Source organism: Talpa occidentalis, unplaced genomic scaffold (assembly GCF_014898055.3).
Source record: "Talpa occidentalis isolate TD23 unplaced genomic scaffold, MPIMG_talOcc4v2.1 talOcc4.5, whole genome shotgun sequence".
In the NCBI taxonomy this organism is placed as follows: Eukaryota; Metazoa; Chordata; class Mammalia; order Eulipotyphla; family Talpidae; genus Talpa; species Talpa occidentalis.
The window spans coordinates 136,792,196-136,811,984 of NW_023604861.1; the positions used below are offsets into that span (position 1 = coordinate 136,792,196).

Genomic DNA, 19,789 nt, shown 5'->3' on the forward strand with positions numbered 1-19,789 from the left:
CCCCAGTGTCCCCAAGTGCGTCCTGTCATTTCAGACCTGGGGCGTGACGTGGGTCTCCTTCCACCTCACCCCCCCACGCACACTTCTTTCAATGCCAAAGTCATCTCCTCCGGCCCCCCGTCCCACCCCCTGCAAGTGACCCCCAGCACCTCAGCTCCCCTTCATTAAACCACGCTCCCCGTCCCCGGGCAGGACTTGGAGCGGCTGACGTCAGTCAAGCAGTCGGGGCGCAAGTCCCAGGTCTGTCTCCTGCTTTCACCTTCGGCCTCGATTTCGCTGCGGTCGTCAGTGAAATGCGGGGAACAACACAGGTCTGCGGAGTCAACAGAACCCTCGCGCTGGCCCTCACAGAGGCGCCCAGGGCTGCCCCCCTTCCCGAGAGGCCAGGCAGGCAGGGCCGGGCCAGCTCCTGCGAGGGCACCTGCTCGCCAGGTGACCTCATCACACCTGGGGCCGGAGAGGCCCCGCCTTGACGAAACAGCCTGTGGGAAGGGACATCTCCAGGCCTCGCCAGATCATGGCCAGGCCTCGGTGCAGGGAGATGCGAGTCTTCCACTCTGGAGCAACAGGGTGTGGACTGGAGGGCGTGGCATCTCCGCGCCTGCCTCCCGCTGTGGCCTGGGAAGTTGCCTGACCTCTGAGCCTCAGTTTCCTCCAGTGGGGCCCAAAGGGCGATAATTCCTGGGGCAAAGGGTGGGTGGGTGCGTTTTGTTATGTGGCTAGTGTCTCAAACAGGCACATGATAGGAACTCAGTAACTCTGAATGCCCCCCCCCCCCCGTAGCATAAACTACTTAAGGGTCAGACACTATATCTCTTATTTATTTATTCATTTATTTTAATTTTTTAAAAAGCCCTGATCGCCCAGCATAGGGAAAAGCGCAGGACAGAGCCAACACTGGCTGATATCCAGGACGACACTGATATTAAGCCCCTTTTGGCAGAATTCGGGGTTCACTGAATCACGCAGGGTGGGCCCTTCAGGCAAGCACAGAGCAGACGGGGACGGTGCGTGGTCGGATGGGGACAGGCCCGAAGAGACCGGATGCCATGCTCCACGCCTGCAGCAACTTCAGGACTTAGCCCACCTTCCTGCTTCCCAGCCCCTCTCCCTCCAGGTGGCACGTGCAGGAGCTGAGCCTGTCGGGTGTGGGGTTTAGCCTGTGGCCCCTGACCGAGCAGCCTGGACCCTTCTCTGTGACCTGGTTGTGGCTGGGGTTTCGTGGTGACCTGTCTGCCTGGGGGAGGGTGGCATCTGATCAACACCAGCTGAGACACAGACTTAGCCACAGGCCACTCTGTTGGGGTCCCCGTGGCGTCTTCTCTGAGAGTCCTCGGCGGCGTGGATGTGAGCGCGTTCCGCCGAGCCCGCCAGGCTGACCACCTACCCCGGGCCAGTCTTCTCAGATCCCTTGGGCTTGGCTCATGCCCTCCCCTGCCTCCAAGTGGGGGCTGGACACGCCAGGTTGTGTCACCTCCTGCTGGTGACCAGAGCCCAACCTCTCACATTCTTTTCTCGTGGCCTCACTGGAGATGCCCACTTCAGCCAAGGTCTGACAGTTGGGACACAGCTGCCAGCAAGCCCTGGGCTGAGGATCCCTGGGCTCCAGCTCCTGCAAACCTGCTGTGACTAAGGCTGAGCCGGAGGCACTGAGCTGTCACCTGAGGAAAATGTCCCGGCAGAGGCAGACCCGGAGGAGTGGCTCGGGGACATCTGCATACTTCGCTCTTGGAAGAACAGATTACGAGTGGTAACGCGTCAAGACAGACATTAGTGTCTCTTTCCAGGGAGGAAAGCAGCAAAGAAGATTCCCTCACATCCAAAGGTGACAGGTCATCCACTTGGTTTTTCTAGATTCTTCCCCCCACCGAGAGTTTTCTCTACCTGAAGTACTTCTGGGCTCACTTTTGCATCTTTTTTAAAGCATGGGACAGTCGATTCCAAGATCTGCAAGTTTGCATTACTCCTGTTGCTGATAACTAGAAAAGGTGGGAGGGAACCTTGACGAGGTTTCTGCAAGAAGCTTCCAGAGAGTGAAGCACGGAGGCAGGCCCTGGAGCTGAAGGTCAGCCACCAGGCCCGGAAGCCCAGTCTGAGCGACCAGGAGCCCTTAGGAGGCTGCTCAGCCGCACCTTAGGCTTCTTCATCCGATTAAGAAAAGCTCCTCCAAGCACTGCAGAGTGCCAAGGGGCTGCCCTGGGACCATCGTGGGGGTCAGCTCAGGGGACACCAAGGCTGAAGCAGGGGCTCAGGGGCCTTGGAACACAAGTGGAGGCCCAGGTGGAGCTCCAGGTGCTGGCATGCTCGCTCCATCCCCAGCAAAGCAGAGCAGAGACAGGTCGTCTCCTGAAGATGAGCGTGGCTCCTGAGCTGGGGGAGGGGGAGCTTGGGGGCGTGAGTGGAAATGCACTGTGCAAGCCTCCCTGTGACAAACGAGATGCGTAACGCCCCCATCCGCCTCCTTGGCCCGCCGCCCGTGCTATTTCTTCTCTGTAAAGGCTGCGTTTCACATCGGGGCTCTGGTTTCCCAACCGCCTGGCCAGCCCTGGGGTGTATAAAGACCCAGGGGATCAGCCGGCTCTCAGGCTGCTGGGTCGGGACGCGCGGGCACCCTGGCAGAAATGTTGTAAGTTCCCCCAGGGAGGTGTGCCTTCTGGGAGTGATGACACCCCTGGGAGCCGGAGGGGAGGCAGAGGAGAAGGCGTCGGAGGAGGGCCGTAAAGGGAGAATAAAGGTCCTGCCAGAGGGCGGCCCAGGCGGCCCGGAGCAGCTGCACTAAGCCCTGCGGTGAGAGCCGTCCAGGGACCGCTGTCCAGGAGTCCCCGGAGGATGGAGGGGCGGGGACAGAGAGCTGGGGGAGACACCCACGAGTGCTGTGCTCCCGGTGTTATTTGGTCTATTTTTGGGAAAAAAACTGGCAGAGGAGTGACAAGTGCTTGGCCAGGGGAGAGGCACTGCCACCCTGGGACGGGGCCACCAGGCCAGGTGGACGCAGATTGCACAGGCAGGGCTTGGGGCGAGTCCAGGCTGAGTGACAGGCAGGGAGGGGCTGCTGATTTCTGGCCTGGGCCTGAAGGTGACGGTGCTGGGACCAGAGGCGGGAACAGGGAGGCCAGGCAGGTCGGGGGAGGCATGTGGGGGCAGCGCCCCTGTAAGCACTGATGATTTAGACTTCGAGCAGCATAGGGGTCCTTAGGCTCTGAACTGACGTCCCAGGGGGTGAGGTCTTTGAGAGGCCACCCTGGGGGCCGGTGAGGCTGGCAGGTCCCGGGCCAGACTGCCTGGGTCAGAGCTTCTCCATGTCCTGTTTGTGAAATTTTTTTAAAAAAAAGATTTATTTATTTATGCTTACAAGACCTGGGGTACCGGCCAGAGGTGCGGGGGCGGGGGGATTCACCAGAGACAGAGTGGGGAGCAGAACCGGCAGATTGACTGAAAACACTGCGAGGGGAGCAGCGGACAAGTCAGGAGAGGTCTGCTGCGCCATGTGGGTAACTCCCTGGCCAGGGATGGAACTCGTGCTGCAGTGGCCGTGGATAGCTTCATAGTGCTGAGACTTAACCCTTTGCGCCCCAGGGAGACCCCCCTGTTGGTGAAATATTACAGGACCCCATCACGGGATTAACAGAGGCCATACGTGCGCTCAAAGTGCTCAGAAGGTCTCGGTCTCTGGCACCTCCTAAGGGGTGCGCAGATACCTATAAGGTCACAGGTATGCCGGGGCGAAAAACCTCACCATTGTCTCCCCTTCAGTCTTAACAGAATTTCACTTTGAATCAAAACCCACATTTTGAAAGCAGACGGCTGAGTTCATTCATTAAATAGCGAGCACTGCCCTGCAGCCACCGATAAGAAAGTAGAAAGCTTTTTGTAAATTTCCATTTTTATCATCATTACTTTCCTCAAAGATATTTACTGAGGGTGTCTCCTGGCAGCGCAGCGGGTTGAGCGCAGCGCTATGAAGCTGTCCACAGCCTCTGCAGCACGGGTTCGATTCCCAGCTGGCCAGAGAGATTCCCACATGGCGCGGCAGACCTCTCTGTCTCTGGTGAGTCCTCTCACCCTCCCACACCTCTGGCCTGTACCCCAGTTCTTGTATAAATAAATAAATCTTTTAAAAAAAGATATTTATTGAGCATTGACTGAATATGGGGCCCTCTCTCTATGGAGCCGGAGGAATGGTCCCCGTCTCCAGGCCCACCACCTAGTTAGGGAGACAGAACTCAGGCACCGGGCCCCGCAAGAGATGCCCAAATAGGATGTGTGGCCCTTCACAGTGGGAACAGCTCAGGTGCCTGACGACGGAGGAGCGGATTAAGAGGCCGAAACCTAGATCCACACAGGGGACACTACTCAGTCACAAAAAGATGAAATTTCGCCATCTGCACCAGCAAGGACGGGCCTCGAAGGAATCACGCTCAGTGAAATAAGTCAAAAGGAGGACGACAAGCACCGTATGATTTTACTCATTGATGGAATGTTAAAGAAAGCAAAACCAAACCCTTGAACTCTGTCAACAATGGCTCTTGAGGGGAAGGCGGGGGTGGGAACACCTGGGTGGTGGGTGGTGACTGGGCGTTTGGTGGTGGGCGTGGCGAGACAGAGGCACTAGAGGTGAGAAACTGGACACCCCAAACAGGGGCAGTGTTTTAACGGTGTCACCTCAGGAAAGGATGTGCTGTCAGCTTGGAGGAATTGCGGGAACGGAGCCATCCCTGGCCAGAGGAGGGACTCGGGAGGAAGATGAGGGACCGCAGGCTGGAGGGGAAGCAGGTGGGGGAGTGCGTGAGGGACTCAGGGTGCCAGGTGAGAGAATGCGGACTCTGAGGCTCCGCACCCAGGGGACCTGCAGTGAGGAGGCGCCCCTGGGCGCCTGGATGCAGGTCCCTGGGCTGCGGTCGGAGGGACGGTGGCTGGAGAGGGAGGGGCAGCGCGGCTGCCGGTCACAGGCTGTGTTTGGGACAGGGGACAGCGGTCAGCTGGGAGCGGGAGCGGAGGCCCAAGCAGCTGACACTTAGGAAACAGGAGCCTCATGAGCGGAGACTTCTAGGGAGACTTTTATTCTGGTGTGAATTTCTAAGGAGAAAAAGGTGAAAATAAGTCAACATGTTATAAACTAGTTCCTTACCTCTTGCACAGTCAAGAAGATATTTTTCCTACTTTTAACTTCTAGTGTTTCTAAGTTCACAGACCACCTTTTGCATTTGAGGTAATGTTTAACTTCATCACTTAATTTGAATGAATGTAGACAACAATGGTGACAGAAGTAATTACATTTAAGTGGTATTCTACCTTAAAAATTCCTTTGGGAGTAGCTGTGAGTCACCCAGTTCAATGCAAATATCCATAAAACCTGTACTAATTGTTCCAGAAGGAAATAATTGTTTCAGAAGGGCAAATGGCCAAGAGAGCAGAAATACCAGGTTCTTAATTTATAAAGTCAATAAAAGCAACTCTTTGTAAGCTCTTCCGAGTCCTAGTGTGTGATCAGGTAAGCCTGGCACCGAAATCACTTTCTGCTTTAAATACTTCACAAGGGCACAGAACAAGAGAACAAACCCTGAGAGCTTCTCGAAGCGTCTGAGAGAGACTTAATACTGTGTGAATTCACTCAGCGTTCAAGAGCACAGAGGCCTTTCAGATTAAGAAAAAGTCACTGGCCACCCACTCAAGATAAAAACATGCCCTTGTAACAATCTGCAGTATGTAATCATTCGCGGGACTTTTACAGAGGCCACACCTGAGAAATTCTATTCAAGGTTTTCCTTAAGACTCACAAATAACACTCTTTAGCTCCTCTGAGAACTATCTCTCCATGTAAATACAGGTTCAATTAAAGCCTCTTTTTTTCCCTTGGTGGCTTTGTGCCCACGGAGGGGGAAAAAATGCTGGCGTGAAAACACGGAAGTACAAGTGACTCCAGCCCCCTGCTGCTCGGGTCCCGGGGTCTCCCTCCCAGGGGTTTTGAAGGTTCTGAGAGGCAATGGCTGGGCCTGCAGGGTCTGGAGAAGCTGCTTCCCCGTCCGATGCCTGAGCTCCTGCAAGAAGCATCCAAAATGGCAGGTGGAAGATCCACCCTTTGCTTCTGGTCTAGCCCAGGCCTCAAACTGTAAAGAAAACGGCATTATTTTTTTTTTTTTTTTAAGGATTAGAAAAACCTCTGAAACCTAACACGGCTATATTCAAAATACATGAGATCTCCTTGTGGATTAGTGAAATATTGGGCCAATGTACTATATTCTCATGGGGCAAGACTCTCACTGTACATTTACTGATTACAAAAAATTTTTATTTAAAACTGAAGTTTTTAGCTGACAGCAACCGAAATTTTAATACAGTCACAGACACATAGGTTTATCTAGCTATATTAAATGAGAAAACATATAAAATGCTCAAGAGAGGCGCTTACGAAACGTTCTGCAGCTGTGTCTTCATGTTTTGATGATCCAAATTTGATACGAATGTAACTGGAAGCAGGAGCTCTCAGCGTCCGTGCCGGTGCGATGTCTGCGTGGCTAGCAGCTCAGGCGTAGAACAGCCTCAACACTCGTTTTCCCAGAAGTATCCGCTGTGTCTGCTCCCCCCCAGGGTATCTGATTTCGCACTTGACAACAGTCACTGGATCTGAGGCCACGTGAAATCTCTGGCTTGTGTTTCCCGTCGGTGGCCATCGCTGGGGAAACGCATTTCATTGTAGTGGGAAGGGATTTCATTGAAAAAATAAGATGTGTTGGTAACAGAGATTCCACCCCCAGCATTTCAGTGGCAAAATAATTTATTACTTCCCCTGAAAGGAGATTAAGATGGGATCCTGCTCCTGGTGGGGCAGCTGGGCAGCAGGGACGGCCCCTGGGAACGAGCGCCTGGGCCTGCCATCCAGGGTGCTAATCTCTTCCTCTTCTGCGCCCTCTGAGCGCCCTTTGTGCCCAGTGTGACGCTTAACCTCCTTGTGCTGGGTGTCATGACTGTGAGCCTTTCAGTGTAGAAAGAGCCGAGCCAAGATTCGGGGAGAGGCAGGGCCGGAGACCACCAACTGGGGGCCTGCCTGCTCAGGCCCCCCGGGGAAGGGATCTCCAAGCACCTTGGTTGGGAGCAGACAGGACCGTGGGTGGGGTCGGCTGGGCCTTTCTCGTGGAGGTCCGAGGAAGGCGGGAGCAGAAGGGCAGGATGGCCACCCCAGGGCTGGACCCAGAGGACTTGGCAGAGGGGGGCTCTCCCCCTGGAGGCCATCTGGGGAGGAACCGAAAGGAAGCACAGCCCAAACAGGGACCTGAACTTCAAGGTGCCTCTTTCCCTCTTCACTGCCCTCCACCCTCCCCACCCTGCAGGAGGGTGGCTGAGAAGCAGAGGTGATGAGTTGTTTTAAGCCCAGTGTGGGGGTGAATTTTGATCCTGCTGCATCGCCAGCTCCTCCAGGGTAAAGACAGTTGAGTGTCTGTCGGGAGGGACAGGCTAATGCTCGGTTTATCCCTGACTTCTGTGACTGTGGGCCAGTGACTCAACCCCTTTGGGCCTCAGGCTGTCCAGCTGTAAAATGGGGCTCGCTCTGCCCACAGCATGGAGATAGAGCGAGGATAAGTCAATAATTCATTTGTCAGTTTAACTCAGTTGTTACTACGTAGCGTGTGGTACTAAGCTTCATGTGCCGATGGTAACCTACAGCATATGATCTTGTATAGTGACGCGTACATAAGACAGTGCCCGGCCCGCGACAGACCCCGCGGAAGCGCTGACTAGCAGGGCATTCCACACAACGCGGACACATCCTGATGGAAATAAATTTCCCAAATGGTGGTAGACGATGAGCAGAATTTAGGGATTGTTTTATCTTTAACAGCATCATATTTTCACCCGTTAGATGATATGACTTTGACCTCGAGACCCAAGACCAATATACTGACACTGTTCATTCCCTGTGCAACCTGTCACCAGGCCCCTGACTTCGCTCAAGTATTACACAAAGAGCCTGATCCCGGGGGAGAGGGGCTGCATCAGGACAATCTAAACAATCGGTTCTTTTTTTTTTTTAAGATTTATTTTTATTTATTTATACAAGCACTGGGTACAGTCAGAAGCGCGGGAGGATGAGAGAATTCACCAGAGCCAGAGCGGGGAGCAGAGCAGGCAGAAGGACCGAAGGACACTGCTGAGGGGAGCAGCGGGCGGCAGGAGAGGTCTGCGCGCCATGTGGGACCCTCCTCCGGTGGCCGGGGAGCAGCCAGGGATCGAACCGGCGCTGCAGAGGCTGCGGGCAGCTTCGCAACCCAGCGCTCAACCACTGCGCCAACCGGGGAGGCCCAAGATCGGTTCTCTTTTGCCAGTTAGGGCAGATGGTACAGCTCTGGCCCGTGAGTGTCTCGTAGAGAAGCTTTTCTCACCAGAGACTCGAGTCTTTGGCCCCCAGCCCCTTCCTATCCTGATTGGCTTGCGTGGAGCTGAGGCTCCCACACTGTGACCACAGGGAGCAGACGCAAGAGCAGAGTCACATGCTGACAGTGGCAGAGTGTGGACAGCACCTGGGCCGCAGGGGACACGGGGGAGCCCCTGAACCAAGTCTGGAACAACGTTACTTCCAGAATCCTCCTTGGAAAAAGAAACACCTCTCATTTCAGAGGGGCTCCTCTACATGCCTCACCTCACATTCCACGTCGCTTATTTTTGAAGCTTTATTGACACACGTCAGTGGATTGCACACGGTAGCGTCAGAATCACTTGGTTTGTCAGAGCAGATTCTGGGTCCCGCCAGGAGTTTCGGCCTTGGTAGGTCAGCGCTAGGGCCTGAGGTTCTGCATTTCTACCAAGTTTCCAGGTGATGTCAGAAATGAAGGCCTTTAACATCCACTGGATCTGAAGGGACCCGGAGTGGCCTAGTGGCCAGTTCCCCTCTGTACTCTGCACCCTGATAAGGTCCCCAAATCAAACACTCCCCACCAAGCGGAGCCAACAAGAGGTGGTTCCCGCCTACCTGAGTAACGGGTTTCAGTTCAGGGTCTGCCCTGGAAGCGCGGGAATAAGCCAGTCACACTCTCCTGCCGCAAACGGCGTCACCCCACCCTCCCATACTAGAAAGCTGGCCTCCCGCCGTCCCGACTGCTCACTGCTCCCGCGTAGACCCCGCATGACTGTGGGGGTACGTGCTCGCCTGGGTGATGAGCACGGGTCATTAATGAATTCTGTTTGTCTCACCAGTTTTGTGTCAGGAGCCATGGGTCTGGCCATTCCCATACCGCAGGTTGGGAGAACTTCCTTCACAAGCAGGGCGAATAGGAGACAATTAAAACAGCCCCATCTGGATAAATGGTACCTTAACTTTGGGGGCATTTTATCAATTTCTCACCCCCACTAGGAGCCCTTCACCAAATCCTTACCCCACACTTAAACTGTGTCTGCGGCCACGTCACTCCCAACCACCCCCACTGCAAACCGCCATGGCTTGCCGGAACGAGCACAGTCATCTCTCGAGTGTCCTCCATATTTCTGCCTGTTTCTCCCGGAGTCTGTTCACCACAGAGCAAGAGATCCTTCAGCAACAAAGGTTGGACCACATCATTCTATGGCTCAAAATTTCCAGTGCCATCCTGTGGCACAGCTGGGGTGAAAGCCAACGCTTCCCACGGCCTTGCAGGCAGCTTCCCTCCATCTGCCCACTCTCCCTTCTGCCACAGTACTCCGAGAACTTGCTACTCCTTAACCCATCACGCACACTCCTGCCTCAGGGCCTTGGCGAGCTCCCGCTGCCTGGAAGGATCTTGCCCGGGGTGGCTATGAGGCTGGCTCCCGTGACTGTTCTTCATTCAAGTTAGCCTCTAGATAGAATGTCACCTCCCCAAAGGGTGGCTCCTCCATCACTACCCCCTCACTCTGCTCTTCCTTCGTTGCATTTCACTCCCCCAAACTCTGTGTCCTGGTTTACTCTCTTCCTCCGCCTCTGGAGGGCCTTCCGGGCGGGACCTGGTCAGTGCTGAATCCCCAGGACCCAGAAGCGGTTCGGCGTTTGCTGCATGATTAAACATCCTGTGACGAGAGGGACTGATGTTCCAAGGTCCCCTCTTTACTCCAATTTGTGTTCCTTTAATATGAGGTGGGGGATGGTGGTTTTGGCTGTGTTTGTTTTGGGGAAGCTATCTTTTCATACGCTTTGCTCAGCTTGTCTTCCTGCTATTGCTTTTCAAGAGCCATTAACACAATAAATTATTCCTTTGTCCATCATATGCTGCAAATGTATTTTCCTAGTTGCCATTTTTCTTTGTGTGAGCACATTATCCATCTCTTCCTTTTGGCTTCCGGTTAGGCCATTTGGTTTCATTCCAAGATCATCAAAGCATTCACACTTGTTTTCCTCTAATACTTTAGCATATGTATACAGAAAAGATTATAAAATTTAGATCTTTGACCCAACTGGGATTTATTTTGGGGGCAGAAAGAGTAAGGACGTGACCTAGTTTAAAAATAAAATCTATCTTTAAAATAAATGAATACATATTTCTGGAGACCATTTATATAGTTTGTTGTTTTAATTTTCACAAACAAACATTCTTATTTAAAAAAAACAAATTCGAAGAAAGGTCATTGGCTTGCCAATATACATTTTCAGGCATACCTGATGCATATATGTATATTTACGCATGTGTGTATGTGTGATAAAAATCCACTTTCCACAATTCTCTGGAATGTCATATTAAAATATGACATTACTGTTAGTACTAAAATCTTTTCCCAGGAAAGTTTCTATTTCATTTTTTCAACACTTTCTCACCTTCTGGATCTTGAAGATTTTTTTTTCGTTTTGCTGTACCTTGTTTTAAAAAGTCTCTTCTCAATTAAGCTCACTTCTTCATGGAGAAAAGAGGTCTTTATTCTTAGCAGGAAGGAGAAGAGATTTAATATAAACTGGTAACTCTGAGAAAAATTGGATTCTTCATAGGTTGTCACATGTTTGCAATAGCTAGAAGGGGAAGAAAAAGGAAGATGTTATCTTGAGATGACCGTTAGGAATGTAGGCCTCTGTCCCGTGAACACCCCAAGCAATGGTGTGAGCGTGCAGCTTAGGCTTGACAGCAGTACCTGGGCTGGAAGGAGACCTGGGGCCCTTGGCAGGACTCTTGCTTTTACAGAGCAAACATTGTAGTGCTGCCATCGGCCACCACCCCAGGCCCGGGGTCCTAGGGCGGGTTGCATCATTCCTTGCCCAGAGCTGCTTCCACTTGGGGCCCTTCTTACCATGGTCAAGGCAAACAAAAGCAGCTGGGGAGAGATCTGGAAGCGTTTTCTTGGTGGGGGGGGGGAGTCCCCTCCCCCACCCAAAATCAGACAACAGACTTGATAAGGTTGCTTGCAATCCCACAGGGATTATGGAAAGAAAAGTTTACAAAGCAGTTTCACAAAATAGAAGAACCTGAATACCATCAAATCTCTAACTACCAATCCCCAGCTATCCCGGGGTAGACTCATTCCAGGGGACAGAGGAGCATGTAAAATGGTATCAAGGGCTGTAATCAGCAAACGCCAGACTATGAGAAACGCACAGTAAGGGACGCATGTAAACAAGCAAATGGCAAGGGGAAACAAAGAAATAAAGGGGAGACTGAGGAACTAAAGTCCCGAGGGACAGCTCTACCATTTGCACAGTATGATCTTAGTAAGATTTTAAGTTATGAAACAAATTAGGTGACAACTGAGGAAGTCTAAACACCGCATGTTTGAATATCAAGGAATTACGAATTAGTTTCTTTGTGGATTTTTTTTTTGTTTTCACTTAACATCTTAAGGCTGTTTTAATGACATACGATGACACCAGCTCCCTGCTGTGCTCACTAGCAGGGGATGAAGACCCCGCCTGCGCCTGGACTGGCTGCGGGACCAGGCAGGCGGCAGCCGCACAGCCCAGGTAAGTGGCAGCACAGCCCAGGTAAGTGGCAGCGCCTGCGTTTCTTCTTTCCTAGTTTTCACTTTCACTATTTTGAAAGCTCTTTCAGGTGAAAACACTGTTTTTCTTACCAGGGCAGCTCATCTCTAAATCAGAAAGATGAAAGAAGTAAATCAATTTGCTCCAGTAAGGACTTTTTAATTTCTAATTTGAATCACTCATGCCACCCCACAAGGATTCTTTTATATATTTTTCCATTCTGTATTATCAAGTCAAAAACCATCCTAGAGCGATCAGAAATAAAACCAAATACAAATAATTTGCTGTTGCCAATTCTGCTGCTCTGCGTAGGACTCACTAACGCGTGGCCGGTGGGTGCCGGGACCGTCTACCCAGCAGTTCTGCACGCGCAGACGAGGGCGCCTCACCTACAGACAGCAGGGCGGGGCACGGCCTCCCCCGGACCCCAGAAGCACAGCCTCTGAAGTCTGCACGCACACAAATGAACTGGTGACACCACTTAATGTTGTGGTATTTGAGTATTTTTTTTTTTACTATAAACAATTAAAAATAAGATAAAAAATTCAAATCAATCTTTTGTGGGACACTGAGCTGTTCCCTGTGGAATCCAACTGGAAGAACCACTGCCGAGCCTCTTCCAGTTGGAGGAGATGAACTATCTGTCCCCTCGGGGAGGTCGAGGGTAGAACAGGTCTTGGGAGCCTGCTAGCTGTCAGAAGCTGGCCTGTTTACACAGGCGATGGTACAGATGTGAGGGCTATTAGGGGCGTTTAAGCTCATTAAGATGGTTAGTTAGCGCTGCCTCAGCTCAGGAGGACAAGCCAGCTCCCCTGCCTGACGTGCTCCCGTCCCCTCGCCGCTGCCTCCCCAGGCCTGAGCGTCCTCGCGATGATTTTACAGGACAAGGTATGTCCGTCTCTTCTGAGCCCTTAGCAGTGGGTCCTTCAGCAGAACGAAGTCCTCTGTTGCTGAAGATGTGGTCTCGTAACGCATCAAAATATTTCATTTTAGTATTTGCAATGGAAATCTTTAAAAACTGAGTTGTACATTACCGGGTTGTTATGAACAGTATATCCAGCTTTTTTTTTTTTTAGGCTTCACAATATTGTTACAAGCTGACCTTTTTTATTGTACAAATATGAAAAATATAGTTAAGAAAAGCAAACACAGCCCTCGGGGGACAGGGTCTGCTCTCTGCGTCCTGACCGAGCTGGGGTAGGGGCCTGGCTGCGTCCCCTCTGAGTCCTAATCGGGCTCTATCCTGTCCCAAGGGCGTCCAGTGCATGGCACGAAGCCGAGCAGCAGTGCTCCTCTCAGACCCCTCCTTTGTTTTTCTGGTGATGAGGATTTTGGCAGCCAGATACCTCAGCCTGAGGGACCCACCGAGGGAGAGCAAGCAGGCCCTGAGTGAGGGGCTGGGGGCTCTCGAGGAAAGTGCAGGAGCCTCAGTCAGGGGCCTTTCACACTATCACTGGTTGGCTGAAGCATCTTCCGCCCCCTGGTTGCTCTCCTGAAGCAGGGCGGGCTTGGGGCAAGGTGGTTTGGGCGCAGAAAGTCACCAGACCCTGAAACCCCATTCGTGTGTTACAGTTTAGCCTCGTAGTTCATGCAGGGAAAAATCAGCTATTCCACCTCCAACTAGGCCAAGAGCTACAATTAATGGTCTTATTTTACAGTATTAAATTCACAGAGAACAACCAAACCCCACTGACTGTGCCACCCGAAAAGCACAAAGGCTTGTGCGCCCCCTAACCCATGCAGGACCGAGTGCCCATAGGAAGACAGGAGGCCTGTGCCCCACTGGAGGTTTTGAGAAGGATCAGTATTATCCCAAGTTTTACAGTCGGGGCAACAGAGTGAGAGCTGGTGAAAAACTTGCCCATGACTAGCAAGCGGCAGAGCTGGGGCACAAAAGCCAGGCCGGCTGGCGTGTCCTCTGACCTGCTGTGGGAAATCCCTGCCTGACAGACCAGCGTCCATGTCAACATGGGAATGAGGTCAGTATAAAAATACAATGTCAGGCTGAGAAAGTCTTTGTAACCTAGAGCTCTTTCCCCAGCTTCATTGTGGTATTTTTGACACATAACATGTTACGTTTTAGGAGTACCATGTGGTGATTTAACACGTATATATTGTGACATGATTATCACAATAAGGCCCCTTAACATGCCCATATCTAAAACTCTTCAGCAGAACTCAACGTCCAATTCTGTTTTTTCTGATTATAAGCATGCCATCTTCTAATTCCAACAAATAACCTGCTCGAGTTTTAACATCAAATCCTTTAAATTATATGTGACTTTTAAAAATTAGCAACTACTACTATCCAGGCCAAAACGTCATGTTCTCTCGAAGCATCGCATACCTTTTACAGAATTTCTGTGTGCTAAGCCAGTACAGCGGGTTCTTGGTTGTCAGTGACTGGCCTTTCTTCTTCAGGATCCCCTGGAGGCTATGTCCGTGGAAACACACTTTGCCAGGCTCTTCTTCACGCCAGTTGAACTGAAAACTTGAAGGGCTTTTTTTTTCAACAGTCGGTGTTGAATCGACCAGTGTGCTAAATTGTTTTTGCAGATTCACCACCATTTCTGGAAATAGAGGAAAAAGGAAAAGAATAAAATAAAAATTAGCGTCAAGTCACAAAGCAGGTGTGCAGCTCAAGTGGCAGTAACGTGCCGATACCGGCTCCTCAGTGCTGACAAGGGCTCTGGCGTCACGTGGCGGGAGGGCATGAGGGACACTGAAAGCACATACCGGGCACAGGGGAACTACTTTACAAAGAGGTTAAAGTGGTGGAGTTTATGTTTTGAATATTTTACCACAGTGTTTTAAAAAAGAAGGAACAAGACAACCTAGAGGCAATTTTCTAAACAAAGAGTTGGGAAAGTCACTGAGAGGCAGGACTGCCCATTGGGAACTTGGGCCGCTTTGAATAACGGCCTGTTCCTGAGACAGCCACATGCCAAAGAAGGTTTCCTGCAGAAGGTGCTGTCTCCTGGGATGTGCACGGGAACATCTGCCAAAGAGGTAACAAAATGACTCATGCATTCACTTTTCAAGTCAAGATGTTTAGCTTCTCCACAACTGTGTTGTTAGTTGTCATTAGCAAGAGAAAATGCAACTCACCTTTCCTTTTATACACGACTGACTTGTCAATGGCCGAGTAGTAGAGTGGTCTTTCACTTTTCCACAGGTACCTGCACAAGGTAGAGAAGTCACTGAGACAGAGTGGAGATGAGAGGACCTGACAGCCAGAGACGGTCCTCATGTCTGGCAGAAGGCCTCTGGCCTGGAAGCAAGCAAGATGGCCCACAGATGGCCCTGAGTCTCCAGATGCCATCAGCTCCCGAAGAAGCTATTAATTACACAAAAATGCAGACATGGTTTCCCTCACTAGAAAATTCCTTTGCTGTCTGTTCTCATAAAGTAAAGTCACCTAAGAAACAAGTGTTCCTCCGCGCCCCCGCCCAGCTGCGCTCTCACTGAGGATCATTTGTGGTCACACAAAGGCAACAAGTGCCAGCCTCTGGTGCTTAACGCCTGGAAATCAATCCTGTGTCTGCCAGGAAGAAGAAACAAGCTGGATTCCGGCGTGACACAGCCGTAACAGGCCCTGCACTGACTCAACGTATCCTGGCCTAGGGAAGGCCAGGCAGGGAGGCCACCGCAAAGCGGAGATCGGAGACGGCTGCGAGACAAAGTCCCCACGAGGAGACGCCACGACCCAGCTGGGAAATTTCTACAAAAGTAGTTGATGAACAGAAAGTCGGAAATGCAAATATTTTTATTTTTTAAAATAAATACATAAGGGGTAATTTTTCACCATTCTTTTTGAATGCTAAGAAAGAAAATTCATATAGAAAGTAAACATGGCCACTTTAACCATTTAAGAATTGACCTTTTTTCAAGGATTTCAAAAAGACTTGGTTAAATCACTAAGACCTTGATTCTACATAAAACAAAGATTTTAACATGTTACTCTACATTCTCACAGTACATAGCAGTGAAAAGTACTGGCTGCAGAATAAGCATGTGTTTAACTTGATGAGAAAGTGCCAGGCTTTCCAAAAGGCCGCACCACGTCGCTTGCCCACGCTTGGCTGGGTCCATCTGTGTGGAGCCACCCTAGCTGGTGCACGAGGACAGTCTGCTGTGGCTGACTCGCATCTCCCAGCAGCTGGCTTGGGGAGCGCCGCTTCAGGCTCTGTCTGTCTGTCCTCTCTAATGGGGCAGCTGTTCAAATCTTGGGGGTCATTAAAATTTTTCCTTATTATACTAGAGCTCTTTCTACAGTCTAAGTAGAAACCTTTTATCAGATATATGACTCACACATATTTTCTCCTAGTCTGTGGCTTCTTCTTCTCTTAACGGTATCACATGAAGGGCAGAAATTCTTCTGATGAAGTCAAGTTCATCATTTTTTTTCTTTTATTAGTCATGCTTTTGGTGCCCTATCAATGAGTTTTTTTTACCCAATGCAAAAGGCCATCATGATTTTCTGACCACACTCTGAAAGTTTCCTTCACTTTCTTCTGAACATCACCCCTGACGACAGGAAGTCATCAAAGAGCCTCGTGGGCTGTTTTTAGTTTTCAGCCAGTGTTTGCTAGTGGTTTTCACAACTCCATGCTCAGAGGCCTTGCTCAGTTATAGGAAGTGCTTCAATGACTTCATCTGACAACATGGAAGATGCTGTCCAGAAGAATAGAGAGAAAAATGAGAAAGTGATGTCAACAGAGGGGGTGGGGTAGAGGAAAACAGACAAGTCCTCAGCTGGCAGAGAAGCTTTGTGCTTAAGCACTTGCCAGCACGATTTGTTCATGTTATTTCTGGTCAAAAAACATACTGTGTGAAGCAGGAGCTTGGTTGTGGATCCCTGGACAATCTCCTCCCTGGGGCCTGATGTTTCCCTGGAAACACCATTTTGAAATTAGACATTTTCTTTAGTCATTAAATTCTCCCCTAAAGCAGCGAAAAGTTAGTAAGTCTCAGCCGTGCAGCTGATGGCAACACTGCAACGTGAATGTGGGCTCTACCAGCTGTGCTGAAGGCGGAAGCTGGCGCCTGGGTTAGGCTAATGAGTGCTTAGTCACTGCTGAGACGCCCGAGCAGCATGGCCCTGACCGCCTGGCCTCTCACTATCCATCAGGATGACCCCGGCCACGCAGAGGACGGCCGGATGATTCTCTGAGATGACCTACGACAACAGAACAAACTTCTGCTCTTGACGCCACTCTTGCGCACAGGGAGACCCTGACTGAATGACAGTGCTTCTCTGACAGGGAAGTGGGGGCCAGGCCCCCCGGCCTGGGCTGTCAGAGTGGGTCCCTCTTCTCCTTCCTCGTGGCTCACCCTGAGCAGAGGGCAATGGTGGCTGGCTCCCCGCTCTGGGGCGGGCTCCACTTCCCTACTTAGTTCAGTCATCCCCACAAACTGCTTCTCTATTTAAAAGTTCTCTTGCTTTTAGAGGAAAAAGAATCTAGTTCTACCTGTGGAAACAGAAGTTGAGTTTGAATCTATAGGTGGGTGTTATCCCTATTTTATTGATGAGAAAACTAGTGTTGAACTATCATTTTAATTAATTTGAGGAACCTTGATTTTTCTCAAAGGGTATAAAATTACTTGATCAAATGATTATTACTATAAATTTACATAAAGTAAGAGATGTTGACTTTTTTTCCAGGGTCTCACAGAGACTCAAAATTCTAAGACATGAAACTCTTCTAAACAGAAATCAGTGGAAATGTTCTCTGCTAACAACATAAGACGATGTCTGAAAATTTATGAGCAGACGGAATTTGGGGGTGCTGAGGCTAAGAGGCAAAGTACCTGCTGTGGTCACACAGCCAGTCTGTCATGCAACCAGGATTCAAACCCCGTCCCGTCTGTCTCCGAAGCTGAGCCTGTCCTCTACCAAATGGACTTGCATCAGAGGAGAGTGCAAAGTGGAACTGACTGAGTTAAATATACTTTGTTTGTCTTTGTTTTGTTTTTTGTAGGAATATTTATTTTGGGAGGACATTCTAATCACTGTGTCACAGGCTGGCAGTTGTAATCTGTGTAGTTTTGGAAAGCACAGGTAGGGAAGGACCAACTCTGAGAAAGGGTATTAAAACTGCAGGCAAGACACAAACAGCAGACGCTAAATGCCACGCACAGCATGGTAGGCAGGTCTGACCATGAGCAGAAAGTGGACATTCACGGAAACACTGTGAAATTCAAATAAAATCTGGAGTTTAGTTAACACTCATGTAAAGAAGAAAAGAGCTAATTAGAAACGAGGGCTAATGTTTTGAGGAAGCATGTCCCGGCTCTTGATGAGCCTATACTGACGAAATTTCAGCTTTCAAATATAAAGCAGCAGACTTGGAAAAAAGACAAGCAAATCTAAAACTAGAAAAGGTAACGTACTTTGCTCTGGCTTCCTCCCATTTTTGTTTTTTCTCATCAACAGATTTCTTCATAACTTGGTACCATTTTCTGAAATCAAACCATGGCTTATCTGAAAGATGAAATCCATTATTATTAACCAAGTCAGTCACCTAATAATACATAATATACACATAATGATACACATTGCTCATCTGAGTCTTCATTCACTGACATAATTAAACATTTATAGACTAGCCTTGGAAAGTCTGGATGGAGTCACTGTCTCCATGCGCTGCTGTGACTCCTGAGCACGCCGCCACACCCTCCTCTGAGCACCAACCCACGCTGTGGCCGTGACCAGGTTATATTCCGAAAACAGCTTTGTATATGATTGTGTCTCTGAGCCATGGTTGTCTCCTTGAGGGGAGGGGCCGTATTTCATCTGTCACTACATAAGCAGGCCTCTCCCTCCCACCTGACACCCAGGGGAGCGCCTGCCCAAGATGGTGCTTCATGCATCTGAGGCGACATGAGTTAAGGCATGAACGACCAACACATGACATGACGCTGCAACGGCTGAATCCACACTCTCAGCCTCCTCAGCTCCTATCCCTGATTCAAATGCAAAGAATCTGGGCGCAAGCAAGAAAGTGGGTAGCAGGGGACAGTTGATGTGCGTGTGTGCTCAAGATGCTGAGGACAGAGGAACAGAGTTGAATGGAGTCAACTAGAAAAACCCACTCCTTACCCTTATTCAATCCATACAGGGGGATGGGAAGAGCAGGGAGAAAAAATAAGAAATAACAGATAAGGCAGTAGAGAGGATTACAGATTACAGGGAGTTAGAAGAAAGGCTGGCTGACTGGAGGGCGGTGACAGGCTGAAATTTTACATATTCTTTAATGAAGATAGTCCCTGGACAGTATAATTATTCTTTAATTACATGCAGCCTGCTGGTCACAGAGTGATCGGCGAGAGGCAGCTCCCGCAAGAGCTATACGGATCCAGAAAAACTCTAAGCCATCATAACAGAACTCCGGGTTCTTTGACTTTAAGCCACCACTTTTCAAAATTGCAAGTTCCTCATCAAAAATGGGGTGTGGGTGCAGGAGACAATGGAGAGCAGGGTACAAAGAGAGCAGCAATCCTTGCCCCAGTGAAGGCTCAGAGTTATTCTGAGGCTCACGGGGAGATAATATGACCAAGCACCCTGTAGACTGAGCAGTGTCCACACGGTCTGTCAGACTCGTGGTGAGGGTCCTAGACGGCCGTCTCCTGCAGCCTTTCACTCCATGGAAGAGCCAACACAACCAAAGTGCAGAAAGAAGTGGTCTTGTTTTGCACATATTCTAGAAAGGACACACAAATAGATGGCTACCATTAAATCCAAGCTCAAACCCAACGAACATCTGTGTGGACTCTAAAAACAAACAAAAACAGTAACAAAGGCGAAACTCATAGAAACAGCAGAAAAGTGGTTGTCGGGGGTGGGGGTGGGAGGGGGAGGCTGGTAAAAGGGTTCAGACTTCC

General features: G+C 50.2%; 1 protein-coding gene across 3 annotated transcripts in view; it reads right to left on the reverse strand.

Moving 5' to 3' along the window:
* Positions 1–4,453: 4,453 nt before the first annotated feature.
* The window catches only part of TAF1B (TATA-box binding protein associated factor, RNA polymerase I subunit B), a 64,059-nt gene continuing 48,723 nt past the window's right edge, over positions 4,454–19,789 (reverse strand). For 2 of the 3 annotated variants that reach the window (XM_037528536.2, XM_037528537.2), the window contains exons 12-16: positions 18,299–18,389; positions 15,014–15,084; positions 14,253–14,475; positions 10,757–10,945; positions 6,395–6,673 (exon numbers count right to left, since the gene is read on the reverse strand). In XM_037528536.2, the coding sequence (XP_037384433.2) occupies positions 6,616–6,673; positions 10,757–10,945; positions 14,253–14,475; positions 15,014–15,084; positions 18,299–18,389 (632 nt within the window). In that variant the 3' untranslated portion in view covers positions 6,395–6,615. Of the gene's footprint in view, positions 5,077–6,394; positions 6,674–10,756; positions 10,946–14,252; positions 14,476–15,013; positions 15,085–18,298; positions 18,390–19,789 lie in introns of those variants that run through there. The other variant, XM_054701394.1, reaches the window with a different exon arrangement.